The sequence below is a fragment of the Pempheris klunzingeri genome, chromosome 1 (genome assembly GCF_042242105.1).
Source record: "Pempheris klunzingeri isolate RE-2024b chromosome 1, fPemKlu1.hap1, whole genome shotgun sequence".
NCBI lineage: Eukaryota > Metazoa > Chordata > Actinopteri > Acropomatiformes > Pempheridae > Pempheris > Pempheris klunzingeri.
The window spans coordinates 12,045,936-12,061,702 of record NC_092012.1 but is presented as its reverse complement, the minus strand read 5'-3'; the positions used below and the strand labels follow the sequence as shown (position 1 = coordinate 12,061,702).

The 15,767-nt window shown below is 40.5% G+C and overlaps 2 protein-coding genes across 2 annotated transcripts; one reads left to right on the top strand and one right to left on the bottom strand.

Annotated features, from left to right (window-relative positions):
* Positions 1-1,215: 1,215 nt before the first annotated feature.
* On the bottom strand, positions 1,216-8,585 carry nae1 (nedd8 activating enzyme E1 subunit 1). The gene is made up of 20 exons (XM_070828014.1): positions 8,536-8,585; positions 7,993-8,096; positions 7,828-7,888; positions 7,691-7,721; positions 7,469-7,540; positions 7,105-7,184; positions 5,991-6,100; positions 5,012-5,121; positions 4,854-4,916; positions 4,664-4,727; positions 4,482-4,573; positions 4,322-4,381; positions 4,089-4,222; positions 3,851-3,926; positions 3,382-3,421; positions 2,763-2,849; positions 2,563-2,655; positions 2,065-2,179; positions 1,919-1,968; positions 1,216-1,799 (listed from the first exon to the last, which is right to left on the bottom strand). The coding sequence occupies exons 1-20, from the start codon at positions 8,583-8,585 to the stop codon at positions 1,690-1,692; spliced, it is 1,602 nt and encodes a 533-aa protein (XP_070684115.1). The 3' UTR covers positions 1,216-1,689.
* A 1,356-nt stretch (positions 8,586-9,941) lies between these two features.
* ca7 (carbonic anhydrase VII) lies at positions 9,942-15,554 on the top strand. Its single transcript, XM_070827898.1, has 7 exons — positions 9,942-10,055; positions 10,635-10,832; positions 12,437-12,555; positions 12,917-13,012; positions 13,412-13,474; positions 13,590-13,745; positions 15,187-15,554. The coding sequence occupies exons 1-7, from the start codon at positions 10,019-10,021 to the stop codon at positions 15,304-15,306; spliced, it is 789 nt and encodes a 262-aa protein (XP_070683999.1). The 5' UTR covers positions 9,942-10,018; the 3' UTR covers positions 15,307-15,554.
* Positions 15,555-15,767: the final 213 nt, after the last annotated feature.

The window sequence follows — 15,767 nt, the reverse complement described above, 5'->3', positions numbered from 1 at the left end:
GTGGCCTTGAGCCACACAACAGTGGTAACAGTGACTTTATGTACATAATTTGCCTGAGGGCTTTTTTTTTTTTTTTTTTTTTAGTCAGAGATTCAACAACTAACAACTACTAACTTTCCAAAACCGAAAAACTGTGTGGTTGGGCCTAACCAACCTGGCACTGCTACCACATGATCATCTTAAGAGGCAGTGGGTGGATGGATGGACACATGATAATCTTTTAGGCACTGAACGAAATCTTCATTTAGGAAATGGCCAGAGTACCTCTTGGCAACCTGCTCTATCCTTCTCAGACAGAGGGAGACAGAGGGTGTGTGTGTGTGCGTGAGAGAGAGACAGATCGCTGCATGGGGAGAGCTGGGGGGGTAGTGGATGGAGTCTTACATGGAAAAGATCTGCTGAGGGCAAATTTCCATTCTGCCAAAGTCTGAGAAAAAAAAAACAAAAAAACAAATGAAAAACTTCACCCTGCCCAACTGTTACATCACAATGACCCTCATAGCACAGCTCTCTAACAGAGCTCTGCTGCATATTAGATAATACTCATTATGAAGACCAGTGTTCTCTACTTTTCAGAGCACCTCAGACAGAGCTTCAGACAAATGACACTGGTGAATAATTAACACTGAGAGTTTTCTGTTAACACCCTACAGCTGATTACGTAAACTGCAGCCTGTACCTAATGGTCGGCATTTAGAAATCCGTAAATGAACAGGGATGTTAAATAAACTTGGAACTACATGTTGAACCATTGAACAGTAAACTAGGGTGCCCTCTAGTGTTAGATAAACCAACCCCCACCAAAAAGGGAAAAAAAAAAAAATAACTCATCCTAACCTGGGTTGCATGTGAATCCTGCCAGGGGGCAAGTCACATTACAGGCCTCTCACCAAGCTCACATGCTTGTCATCAAACATTTATTCAGGCTAAATAACTGTAATCCTTGTTTCAACTAATAAACAAGTCAACAAGCCAGGCCGCTTAACTCAAAGCGTTTACCAGACTGTATTTGAACACACGATAAATCGCACAAACCCAACAGTTGGCAGATGAACTGGGGGCAAATTATTTTTTGCACACTGCAAAATGTAGTGCTGAATGTGTCAGCTTCATTTTTGACATAAAAATAAACAAATTCGGGTAAAATATTGAACATTTTTATAGCAATAAATGAGTTTAACACTACATACATGTTAATCTCACCCCCCCCTTTTTTCTTTTAAACAAAAAAATCTTCCATCTTGTTCCAAACAACATAATAAGAGCCAGTTGTGACTTAAGTATACAAAGTGCTGCTACATTGTAATATGTCTTCCAGAAATGTGAATCCCAGATTCAAATATTACATGAAAATGTTCAATTTCCTAGTTTTATTTACCAGCTATGTTTACTGAGCCACAAAAAAAAAAAAAAAATTAAAAATCTGAAGTGAAATCCCCTTTGAGTGCTTTGTCGATTTTTTCCCCTTGAAGAGCTTTAAATACGAAGGCAAGGCTCTACGGTTGATCTAAAGAATCCAGACCTTTGATCGTCTGCATTGGAAGCATTTTTAGGTTTACGTGATAAAGCAATTTTGACTGATGTGCATTTTACAGTTTAGATTTATTAAAACAAGGTGGCAAATGCCTCTTTTGATCTTGCTCTAGTTTCTGATATTTCTGTAAGCAAACGCAGGTTCAGTAACTGTATTCACAACTGCAAGGTCGCTGAAGTCTGTGACATTGCGTTGTAAATGAAAGTGTTGCTGAAGGGAACGAATTGGTGGCTGATGATCTTGATGGCCTCCTGAGCAGCAGATCCTGAAGAAAAAGAAAAAAAACAAAACACACACCTTGGATATTAGCACTGTACGGGTGGGGCATGCTGTCTATTAGGTTCTCAATCCGTGTCTGAAGGGAGCTAAAACATAAAACATTACCTCCCAAAAATGCAGCGACTGTGTGTGGCTCTGCTGCGCCGTATCGACAGCTGAAGGTTATGAAAAAAAGACAAAAAGTTAATTATATGGCACAGTCTTCAACGATCACCACTATAAGTAAATCCGTACAATCAGCAGTGACTTACAACTCATGGATGTAATCGTCTTTGATGTTGACGTTGAGGCTGTACTCCTGCAGTAAGCTGTTCACACAGAGCTTCAGTTTGCTGATGTCCTCCTCCACCTGGTAGTTATAAACTCCTGGTAAGCAAGGACACGTGGGAAGAGACGAACAACAAGAAAGGAACACAAATTAAATTGTTTTACTTCGGTATAAAAAGGCATCAGATCTACACAGTTCAGCAGAGTCCAAACAGCCCATCGTGTTTACAGCATGGCGAGAAATAATTGTTTTATTTCTCTACGTGCCTGCAGGTTGCACACGTTTTAAAATTCCAGCAGCTACTTTACTAGTGAGTGGCCGCATCAACATCGATCCGCTCGTCAAAACATCTGATGCTTTTACTTTCCTTCCCTATAGATTGCACGAGTTGGTCCCCTCTTGTAAACAAAAATGTGCAACTTACAACAAAAACTATTTGATATTGTAGAGTTCCGTTAAATCCGTTAAACCTTGATCATACCTGGGTAGCGGGAGTGCTGCTGATAGAAGCGATCCACAGCGCGAATCATGAGGTAGAAAACCATCTCGCTATCTGGATTGTCCATGCATGAGGCTGAGGGCACAACAGCTATCGTTAATAGGTGGATGTGCTTTAAACTTACCAGAGGAGAAGAGAAGGTGCTTGGGTTCAATCAGAAAGGAAACACATTTCCAACTTACTGATTTCATCCTTATTTACTGTATCCACACTATATTCTTCAGCCAGAGATCGACAGCACACCACCCTCAGAAAGGAGGAATTCTTACCTAGACACCGACACAAATACAGTTAGGAGTGAACGTATTGCAGGTGCAGCAATAGAGCAGATCATGCTACACTTGTGCGCAGACTGAGTAGTGAAGGAACATGCAGCGACAGCATTACAAATCTTAACAGCAGCCACGCTCAGAGAAATGAAAGCTTCTCGGGTCGGAGAAGGAAGCGCGGCTGCATGACGGCGACACATGACGGACATTGTGCCTTCAATAGCAGCTAAATTAGTTAATAAAATTTAACCGATGAATGCCCGGATGTTTACATTCACGCAGTACATGTGATACCTAGATAGGATGTTTACATGGAAAGCACATTAATTAGCATCAATAATTAGATCAGGTACTGTAATTAAAGGCTGCATATTTGAAGTACAGACATTTTAACCAATTTCCAGGCATTACATAACTCATTTGAAAATGTACTTCAAGTTGTGACATAATGAAACCCCGTTGAAAAATGTGAGTGCATGTAAGTGTACCAACTGAATAGAAAAATGTGAGGGTGAGGAAAAGGATTACTCACAGAACAGTTTGATATCCTTTTCAGAGATGCTCTCTGGTGGCTAGTGGAAAGGAAAAGGAAAAGTTTAATACAGTAGAAATCCATTTTTAGTGAAATTCATTTCAAGTGTTCACCCGTTTAGTGAACAATGCTGAGCAAAACCTATTAATCCCATTATAATTAAATCCTACTATGGCTGCGTGCAAGACTGACTCAAAAGCTGCTGTGAGGACACTGGGATGGAAAACCTGATTTCCATCTGAAACAACTACAACCAGTAGCTGCAAGATCTAGCAATGCATTTTTGATGCATGCATATCATTTAGCCACTTTTTTGTGGAGCATGTCCAATATTTTCTCTTGTCCACGGTTTGCTGGATCGATTGCTCTGTATTTAAGCTAATTATTAACATTTCATAGTTGTGACAACAGCAATATTGTCCCCGTGGGTTTTAGAGTGGTTCAGTGAGTGCAGAGGTTTATAACACACCTTTCCAACAGACTGCAACAGACATTCTACATGCTTGGAAACAGCTGCTGCATCCTGCATGGCCTTTTCCCTGTATCTGAAAACACCAATAAAACAAAAACATGACAACATTATTCAATCGTGCACCGTTAGAAGGAGAAATATAGAACTGGATTTACTGTTTTTTTTAACTTTAAAAGTACTTTTATGATGCTCTAGTGTTCCCTACAAATGTATCAGCCTTGTATTCCACGCTTACACATTTTGAAGGTTAATAAACTTCTGTGAGTCTGCGATCATATCTGGGATGGTTCCCCGTACGGGCAGGCTTCCATTGCCTTCTTTGAGAACAAATTCCTTGACAGCTCGCAGCGTCACCCAGAAAGACAGACTCTGATACACACACACAAAAAAGAGCAATAATCTCAATAACCACATATTTGAATTTATGATATGAAACTATTAAACTAATAATCAGAATGGTCTTAGAACCTGCGATGTGATGTTGTTACACTGCTCACTATTGAAGAGGTCTTCGACAACACTAGGAACCTGCAGAAACAAGACACATTACGAGAAGAGTCACACTAGACACTGTAGAAAACAGACTGATGACCCTTAAAATATCCTAAAAGTACTTGAAATCTGGTACCTTGGTTGGGTTTAAAGCAGTATTGACATTCTTAATAGCTTCCTCAAAGTTTTCTTCATCCTCTGGGACACCGTTCTCATTCTTCAGGATCCCTAAAGGAACAGAAAATAACAACGAATCACAGATAAATTTGAGCAAAGTCAGAGCTTATAGGTAACTACACTCCACAGGTCCACACATACCGTCCCGAATAATCTGCCTGAAGGCCTCTTTCTCCTTGTAATTTTTTGGTAGCTGACAGTTGTGCTACAACGACAAAGGAAGAGTGATATTTTATTGTACAGCAACACTAACGAAAACACAATAAATATCAGTGATGGAATATTTGCCAGACATCTCAGCACCAGGAAGGCCACAGAAAAAGTACTCAACCTCACTGAGCCACTTCTCCAGGTATTTAGCGACTACGATAATCCACGGTGTGTGACTGTGATCCTACAGATTAAAATCAAGAATGGAAAGGAGCATTATCAGCTGTGTAAAAATGGCACAGTTTACACTGACTATTGTGCATACATAAAAGTACACACCTTCTTGTCCATGCTGTCAAGATCATAGGACTGAATGTGGTTCTTGAATTCAGCAAAAGGCTGGTCTAACCTCAGGTCCTCCAAGGCATTGTCTGGGTGAGATTCAATCACTGAGGAGAGAAACGGTAAAATGTTAATATATATTTAAAAAGTCTCAAATTATAAAGCCACAGTGAAATCAAAAACAAAAAAGCACGGATACAAGATTTCAATAATCTCATGTAATTATTTAATTCTATAAATGCTTATTTATGACATTCATCACAGTAGTGCCCCACTGTGAACTGAAAGCATTAACCCTTCGGAGTCTAGGACCGCCACACGGCGTCAAAGTCACATGTCGCACGTTTGAAAACGTAAAGCTGTGACACAAGCACGCAGGTGCTCAATTCAAAGACTGTTGGAAAGCGGACACTTCAAACTTTTTACAAGTGTTTGAATTTTGTCGATTGGCCTATTAAGACTAAATTTATGAAGAGCCGAAGTCGCGCACTACAGCTCTTCTACGAGTTAGAAGATGCTGAATCTGGGGAAGAACGTTCTGATTCTGAGGAAGACTCTTTTCAGAGGATGAAGTGGATGCTGCGCGTGAAGACGAATGAGAGGAGGTGTCCGCGCAGACCCCCGCTCCTCCAAAGATCCAACTAGTTCCTACTCGGATTTTGTGTTTCTTTTGCACTTTTACATACAGTGTGTCCATATATTATGTCAAAATAAATAAATACTTGTAGAATCACATAGGTGAGGTTGTGCTGAAAAGAAAGACACAAAGAAAGGCAAGCTAAGCAGTTTTAATGGGAAACACAAAGGTAAAATGAAAAATAGTAAAAAACGCTGTTTTACCCCAGACTCTGAAGGGTTAAACATGTATAGATATAATATTAAAAGACAATTCATATATCAATTAAATGATATACATGTGTTTAAGCATCATGATAAGAAACCAAGTGGAATCAAAGTTAAATGCTGAGTAACTAACCTGTATGCTCCTGCACCACTAGTCTCATGTAGCCGATCAGGCCGTAGGTTTTACAAACTAAGAAAGGTACAGACGCACTCCAGAGAACTGAGCCTAGCCTCAAACATGTGCTGTTGAATTTTAGAGAAAATTTGAGTTAGTTGGATGGAAAATAAAACAATTAATTAAAAAAAACGTTTGCAAAAAAGATATAAACAGTTTCTATAAGATTAGAAAGGTATACATTTCTTTGCCAATTATGAGAAGTGAAGAGAAACTTCTTTTGCAGTCTTTGGCTAAATCAGTGGCTGCTCATATCATACGAAGCTCATTATTTGAAACACAGGGAATGCTCCTGCACTTGCAGCAGATGTAGGCAAACATTCTTTAAGCATAAAAAGTTGCTTCATCATATATTTTTTTTTTAAATGAAGCCCATGAAATATAAGCCAAAACACCCTCATGTCATACTTAAAATTTCAAGGCCAGGTGTTGTATCCTTGATGTAGTAAATAAAAAAGGAAGACAAGAACAGCACTCTGATCAGAATTTCAACGTTTCCGAACAGACATTTCGGGCAAGACGTCCTTCTTCAGCCTGCGTCTTAGCAATATCACAACAAATATGAACAGGTTGGGTTAATTATGGTGGCCGTGACCAGCCCGACAAACACACCCCAAGAGGGGGAACCACAAGCTCAGACACAGAGGTCCAACCCCAATATCCACACTCACAGATCTTTCAGGTTCAGGGCTGTCCCACTGTCAAACCATCAAGTGCATGAGGACTCTCTCTGACAGACACACACTTCCTTTTCTTTTGGGGTTTTGGGGGTTTGTTGTGCAGGCCGTTGTCTGGTCTAAGATTAACCCTACCGGTGTATATTTATTGTGACATTGCCAGAACACACGCACGAAGAAGGGCCTTTTTTTCTGAAATGTCCGTGTGACAACATTAGAATTCTGATCAGAGTGCTGTCCATGGCTTTGACTTTAAAATCAATCACAGTGCTAAAAGCTCCATCCATAATTGACTGCAAGAAGATTGGACAGCATACTATAGCTTTGTATATAATTCCTCATTAACTATTTAGTTAGTTTAATATGTGAGGGTAAAGAGGAATTACATTGCATACCTTTCTGGCAAATGGACACCAATGACTATGGTAAACCTGTGGAAAAACTCTGGATTGTTGTCCAGAAGCTTGTCAGGACTCTGCAGGAGTAACAGAAAACACAAAAGGGATCTCTGTCACTATCGGAGCAATGATACTGATCAATACATTTACACAGTATATGTTGTATTCATAAGCCCACATTTACATCTGCATAGCCCACATCTGCCCTAGCTATGTCTTTTTAATGTGGCAAAGCATTTTTCATTGTTTTAATGTGCTTTACTGTGATGCAAATATTCTTATTGTTATCATATATTAAAGATTTGTGCATTTACTACTGAAACATTCCACATTGTGAAAACAGCTGTGATATGGTGCCAACCTCCTCTACAAAGTTTCCAGAGACATCACTGTTCAGTTCTTGTAGCAGCTCAGTGGCAGCCTGCGCTCTGTTCTGTAACAAAAAAAAAAAACAACTAAGGTCAGGGCTCATATAAACAAGTAAACAGAATAAAGTGGAGAGCTGCAGATATAGGGAGCAGGTGAGAAAAATTACAGCTTGTGTGAAATAAATATATATATTAATTCTGCAATTAAAGCATACCTTCCCGATGCTGTTGTTGCTAAGGAAAAAGCTGCAAGACAAGATCAAGACGTCCACCATGATGCCACATGTAAAACTAACGCATATCATTTCAAACTTAGTCCAACTTACAAAACAAAAAAAAAGTGCTGCCTTACTTGTTTCCAACATCTTCTCCAGAAACCGTGTGACCGTCGACTATGGTGAATGCTCCAATGCCTGACAAAGAGATCAGTTATTTCAATCAGAGGATGCTTTCTGATGTTGATCTGCAGCATCATCATCATCATCATCACCACCAACACAGAGCCACAGCTGTTTACCTGGGAGCACCAGGTTCTTCAGGATCTCTGTCCCTGTCGCTGTGGCGTTGATGAGACAAACGTGTGCATTCTCCAGTGCTTCCTGACCATGGTCTCCCCACAGTCTGAAAACATAACGTGCACAAGTGTTGCCATCTAGTGACACAGTTCATCCTCAATCATAGTCAACCACTTTGTAAGGATGAGAGCCTCAATTACACTGACTGCCCTGTAGCGTTATTATTACACTGGTTAACCATCAATGGCAGCCAGTATAAATTATGCCAAGGAGGCGGCTGTCTGTAATCGGGCTGGTTGTTTTGATGACCAAGCAAACACCAAAAAGAAAACCAAAGCAGCACATCTGATGGACCTCACAGCTACTGGGTTAGCTGTGCGATGCTGTTTTAACTGTACTGGACACAGGAAGCTAACGCTAGCTAACATTAGCACTCCTGCCTCACCAGCGTCTCTGCTGTGACCTCTTTTATGAAACACACGGAACATTAAAATAAAGGGATATTAGTTGGTTTTTTTTTAATGTACGCATTAGGTTCAGCTTACCTGAGTTGTCTGTCGTATTTCTGCTCTTTAGATGCTTTGGTGGCGGCCATCTTTTTCGAATGAGTGACGTCTGACGTTGTAAACGCATTTTTACTTCCTCATCGTCAGATTCGTCACGTGGCTGCGCGAAGATTCAGATGCGCACTTTCGACACAAACACGCGCACAAAGAGACCTGGACTGGAGGAAGGTGTTGTTGAAATGTCATGAATATATCATGTCAGTAAAGAGGTTAGAGAGGGTCCCTTCGTGTGCAGTCAATAGCCAGGATGAAGGTGAGGAGCTGAGGCTGAGAAGTTGTGGTAACTGCAGGTAATACATGCATTTTTATTATGAAGTGGTTCTTTAATATCTAGAATTCAATATATCCATGGGCAATGTAGTGAATATGATAATAATTCCACCATTGGACCACACTGTAAGTGAGCCATTAACAATTATTTACATAACTGATTAATCATTTTTTAAATAAACAGGTTCATTTGATGATCTAGATGAATGTCGGAAAATAAACATTTCCTAAAGCCCAAAGTGATGTCAGTTACTAATTTCATCTTAACAACACTAACAACCAACATCTAATCATATAATTTATATTCAACATTCAGTCATCACTGAAATTATCATCAATTTCTTTCATTTGTTTCAGCTTGTTCACACTGGTCTAACAACACGCCAATACAGGGCAAATGTACAGTGTATTTCATACACAGGGTAAATCAAAGTGCTTTATTTAAGACGTTGACAGTAAAACAACAACATCATCAGTCAAATCAATATAATGAATCGATCCATCGTCTGTATCTTCTCAATCAAACTGACAAAGAAGAATTAATACTATTTATTATTATTATTATTATTATTATTATTATAAAAGATATAAACGGTGTGATAAAAGAATTCAAGCAGCACAAAGCTTAATTTGTGCTTAATTCCAAGCACTTGTAAAGCAGATCATGTTTCAGATTATGTTTGTTTCTAGGCTCATCACACATGCAGGTGTAGCTTCTCTCTCTGAAGGGTAAAGACATCTTCTTTTTTTTTTGTAATCCACGTTGGGCAGTATTGATGATTTTTTTCTAAAGACACTCCTCATGAAACACAGATCATAATCATATAAAATGGCTCATCACTCATGATCATTTATTTACACCGACACCAAGTATGGTGTAATATAATCGTTAAATCATTAAATCCCAAGAGGATTTAACTAATGCTTTACTTTAGACAAGATAAGCTTTAAAACCCAGGACAGGTGGACTCTGTGTGTGTGTGTGTGTGTGTGTGTGTGTGTGTGTGTGTGTGTGTGTGTGTGTGTGGGCGTGAAGGGGCGTGTCAAGAAAGGGGCTAATTGCCCTTCCCCTTTGGCCACTACATAAACCTCATCAATAGCAGCACCGACTGATGTCCGCGTCCGCCCGCCACGTGCGCACAGGAGCCAGATAGCGACAGTCTGGAGAGACTTGGATCCACAAACGGGGACAATGACAGGGAAACTCTGGGGATACGGAAAAGAGGACGGTAAGAGCTCCCCTGCATCCCCCCCCCCGGTGCTGCCTTTTACTGCTCTCCAACCCATCATCAGGGCAATTAACCCTCTGTCCTATAATAAATGTTTACTGTTATTTCCTTTAACTGGGGGGGGGGGATCGCGTGTTTTATCCAGTGGGAGTAACGTGCAGGAGTGTTACGCTGTTAATGCGAGATTAGCCGCATGCCTAAAGGGATGACTGCTGTCACCTTAACATGACTTTCCCCTTGATTTGCACCAGGCTGCAGTGTGAGAGACACTGCCTTGCATCAGTGCAGTGTGTGTTTTTAAGTTGCTCTTTACGGTGCTGTAATGTTTGTGGATGAGACAAATTTCACTGATTTCTTTTTGATTGTTGGGGTCTTAATTTCCTGACCGTCCCACTTCTTAGTTGTCGCATGGGGACACAGAGCAGTTGACCTGTTAGTTGTTTACTGTGGCTTTATTAAACTAAAGCTTTATTTATTTTTTTTGTTGAAGGTGCATTGATCATGACTCCACACTCAAAGCTGCAGGCATAACCGAGGCTGTAAAAATGTTCTGTTTGCCCTGTTTTCTTATGTGGTAAGGTCCTTCTGTATGGCACAAAAACTTCCCCATTGCTGAGGGGGACCGGCAGTCTCCCATTGACATCGTCCCCCAGCAGGCTTCGCATGACCCCAGCATGAGCCCGATGGTCTTAAACTACGATCAGTGTACCTCCATCAACGTTTGCAACAACGGACACTCTGTAGTTGTGGAGTTTGATGATTCGGATGACCGTTCAGGTGAGGAAACTGTGGCCTTTTGTCTGCATTTACTTCCAACTTCAACGGAAATGTGATTCTTTGCAGGGACTAAAGGCGTCAATACGACGTGACCTTTGATCGTATTATAAGATTATTGACCGCCTTGCACTTATTGACAGAGGACACAGTTCAGGGGGTAATCTTGGCTCTATCTGTTCGTGAGCTGCATGCAGTTGAAATCTGTGACAAAAGTTTACTTCTAGTAAACATATGCTTTAAAGAAGGGATTACCTTGATTTTTAGAAAGTGCAAACAATGTGCATAACTGCCCATAATCAAAGGGTACAAATAAACCCCTGATTACGCTGCAGGAAAGTGCAGCCAGCAGTTAACTGTATGAGTATCCGTCTGCTGGACAGGAGATATAATAGCCTAAGGTGATCTCACTGGTTATTATGATCCTGTTTGCTTTTATCACTGGGTGGATGCTTGTTAGCCACCCCATCATTTACCATGAATAATAAACTCAGAAATATGGGGCTGTTTGGTTCAGACAGTTTCCACCGGGCAAGCAAGTTATCACTCAAAAAATGAAAGCAAGAAAGAGGCCTGTAGGAAAACTGATGCACTTCTTCAGAATTTCGCCACATGTGACTCTGTCTGGGTGTGCACATGCATATAGTCACACATGACGCCCTTCTGTGTCACTGCTGCTTTGGAAGAAAAAAGGAGGATAAAATAAAAGTTTTTATTAAGACTGATGCAGACTATTAAAGTTATTCAAACTGATAACTGTACATGATATTATTATAGGATAAGGATTTGGTAGGATTCAAGCTTCAAGTCATAGCTGTGATTAATGCATTTCTTTCCTCAGGCAGTCATTAATGTTAGCATTACCAGGGTCGGGATTTAGAGCGTCATGATCACTCGTCTTTTAATGAACCGATTCAGCACATCAGTTCTAAGTGGCTACTAATCTACTAATCACCTCACTGATAATTAATATTCACTGCTGTTACTAGAACAGTTTTGTAGTATACAGATTTTCTTTAAGCAGCTCAAATTACTCTTGTGGTTAACCTACATCTATATTGTACAATGGACAAGATAAGTGGTTTGCTCTGTTTTGCCAGTCACGTCTGGCTAATCTGACCCGAACTGGAGTGGCCTGTTTGTCAGAAGGGTGTCAGCAGCATCACAATGAATATCAATCAGATTACACTTGTCCACACCACAGCAGTGCGAGCCAGTCTGTACTATCCTGATATGCTGAATGTCATTATGACATACATTAAGTTCCTATTTTATTCTTTGTGGGACAAAGGCCGTGAATGGGATAGTTGACCTAAAGATACTTTTTGTGTTTCTTTATTTAGTACAGGAGTGGCCGTTTGTGTGTCGGACTAAAGCGTGTGACACAGAGCTCTAATGACAGAAAGTGAGAAATGAAAAAGTCTGCTGGGTGTTACCAGGTTGACTCATCGTGTCTGTCTAAGCTGTTTGGATGATGCTACACACAGGATGCTCTGTGCAGTGTTGTGCTGGAAAGCAGGTTGTCCAACACCCCCAGAGAGTAGCAACATGAGTGTGTGGGAATTCTGACATTTTTAATTTTTTTTTTAATGTATCCTCCTCTACAGTGATTCAGGGAGGCCCTCTCGACAACCCCTACAGACTGAAACAGTTTCACTTCCACTGGGGCGGAAAGGGCTGCTATGGCTCGGAGCACACGGTTGCAGGAAATGGCTACGCATCTGAGGTCTGTGTTTGGCATCCGAATATGTCAATGTCTAATTACAAAACAAAGAATAACCTATTTTTGGCTTAGTTTTTTTTTTGTAAGGTAGATGTGGTAGTGCGGTTTTGTTTCTGAAAGAAAATAGAAATCCTGCCTTGATGCTAAAAATTCCACATATGGTATAGTCATAAAGCTAACGCTCATTTACATGGCTGAGAGCAGGATGTAGATGTAGTCATTTGGAAAATGCACAGGGTCATCATCAGTGCACAGGAATGACTATAATGTAGTCTGCATGACTGGAGTTGATTTATTGAACTATAAAAGCAACTTTTTTTTTTTTTTTTTATTACCTTTTTTGTTTTCTTTTGCCCCCTCCTAGCTTCATCTAGTACACTGGAATGCCGTGAAGTACAAGACATTTGGGGAGGCGGCAACCGCTCCCGACGGCCTCGCTGTACTCGGCATCTTTTTGGAGGTAAGGCCATTCTCTTCAGTGCCATCCCATTTTCTAAACTGAATTACTATTATGTTTTGCGTCATAATTTGAGTCTGAGGAAAAATCTGCATCAGAAGCTAGAGGCAAAAGTTATTGGTCACAAAAGTGCGTGTGACCTCAGTTGTGTATAGATGAAAACCTAATGCTTCAGGCTGTTTTATAGTTATGAGTAGAAACATGAAAGTTTGTCAGTTTCTTTGTGATTAAAAACATATACAATCATCATTTCCTTCACCAGTGTTATGTAGTGCTGCAACTTTTTTGATTTAACTTCAACAATAATGGAAAAAAATTAGAGATTTTGTAGATTATGCGTTTGTGCAAGTGAAAAAGATTTGAAATGAAAGTCCCAAATCAAATTCTTGTCTGTTATGGCAGACGGGTGACGACCACAGATGGCTCCACACTATAACGGACTCTCTGTACACGGTGAAGTTTAAGGTGAGTGCTGTGATTAATTACTATTTAGATTTAATTGCGTGGAATGTTTTCGTGGTTTATGACCTGCTCTCAGTATTATTGTAGTTATAAGAAAGCCGTTCTCTTTGTATTTCAGGGTAGTGTCTCAGATTTCAAAGGTTTCAACCCCAAGTGCCTCCTACCCAGCAGCCTCCACTACTGGACCTACCTGGGGTCACTGACCACACCCCCCTTACACGAGAGCGTCACCTGGATCGTTCTGAAGGAGCCGATCGCAGTGTCTGAAAAACAGGTGTGTTGCAAACATTTGACCACAATACTGTACATGCCAGATATTCAACATGAGGAACACTGTACATCTGGTTACTGTCGCCACTTAACAGTTGGCTTCTCTTTTTAGTACTAGTCACTATTCATATCTAAAACGGTGATTTTAAACAATAACATTATAGTTTCTTGATTCCTGACTGCCTTTGTATGTTCTACTCTAGTATTACTGATTGCTTTCAAATAATTAGTCCATGATCTGCACCCATATTTCTTTGATTTCATGTTTTGAGAGCAGTTTCTAAAATCCATGTTTCCTGGCCTACATAATGTTAGGCTTTGCTCCACAAGGCTCTGATTGTCTGCTGCCTCTTGTCAGCCCACAGTTCAGCATCACTGAATCATTATGCAAAGTTTCACCAAAGGGTGGTGGTGGTGGGGGGGGTACCTTTGTGCTGTAACGTGTCCAGAAAAATACCATTTGGCCCAAGTCTGGTGCTATATTTAGAGGCAAGAACAAGGCTGAGCATCATTCATGGGGGATGCCATGTTCAGGGTTGACTTGTTTGTTGTTTTTTTTTTATCCACTCTTCTTAGGACTGAATTTAATCAGAAAGTTTAGGTCTGATAACCCCAGGTTGTTGACAAGTTAAGCAGACTAACTGGATGTCTGCAGCACATGCCTTCCAGGTCCCCCTGTGAGCTGGCCCTGTGGCGACTGCTGCCAGCCTGTGGATTATACTCTTACACTTTGTTGATCTTTTTCTAGTCTAATTCTCCATTTGTAACTCCGGGACTGAACATGAGGAATCAGGGGTTTTAATGACTGCGGCACCTCTGTAGTCATGAACAATCCGTCTGTAAACCCATGTGTGTAGCATAGCTGGGGGTGAGGTGTAAGCTAGGCGACTGGCCCCACAACCTATGACTCCAGGCCTCAAGCCTTTGATCCCCTCCAGCTGATTATCCTGACGGATGGATGACTGGATGGGTCCAGGGCTTTAATTGAGAAATGCTTGCTTGGAGACCCAGCAGGGAAAAGCCCTTGCATAACAGGGTATTATTTTGTTTTTCATTTCCCCTCATAATGGTAGACATAGAGCTAAAGGGGAAATACCAAAATGAGGGTGGGATGTGTCTGTTAAGTTTTGGAAGCAGCATTCAGTTTAAGAGCAAGTCTGGTAAAATTCAATATTTTTCATGTCAACAAGTGGTATAGAAAGAACACAACAATGAAAACATTCTATTCAAAACTATTGTCTGTGTTGCCAAAGCCTGTGTGTATTCTTGATTTTGGTTTTCCACATAATTTAACGATAAACAGATAAAGTCACTATTCTTGACTAGTTTAGAGCAAAGGCACAGAACTTGTTCAACCAAAAAATGATAAAATGGATTTAAAAAAAATCAATTTCTTTGCTAAAATATTATGGTAAAATTCTGTTTTTCTGTCCATCCCGATGCAGCTGGGCAAGTTTAGAATGCTTCAGTTCACTGGAGAGGAAGAGGATCAGAGGATACGCATGGAAAACAACTACAGGCCTCCGCAGCCTCTTAAAGGCAGGGAAGTGCGTTCTTCCAATTGATGTGACCTCAAATCATCGACGACAAAAGCTCTTTTTAGACATGAGTGAATGCAATAATTTGAGTGTGCTTTTTACCTCCATGGTACTTCTCATCACTGCCAGCACATTGAGATGCATGTTTCCCTCTATTGGCCAGAAGCTACCGTGGCAGAGGGAGCAACCATCAGTTTTTGAATGCTTTTTAGGGGGAAAAATAAAAGGGATGTTATGCAGTATAATAAAATTAACTCTTAGCAAACTTGGCTACTATTGTATGTGTTGATTTGCGATATTGTAAGATGTTGATTATGATTCAGAGGTTGGACATGTACCTTCATTTCACACAACAGTTTTTCCTGCTTAAAATTGCTGTTCAAGGAAAACAAATGTTGCTAAGGCAACAAGGTGCTACACCAACCAGCAGCAAACTCTCCTTAGGTGGGACTATATATAACTAACAAGTCCATACACCAGTGCAGTTT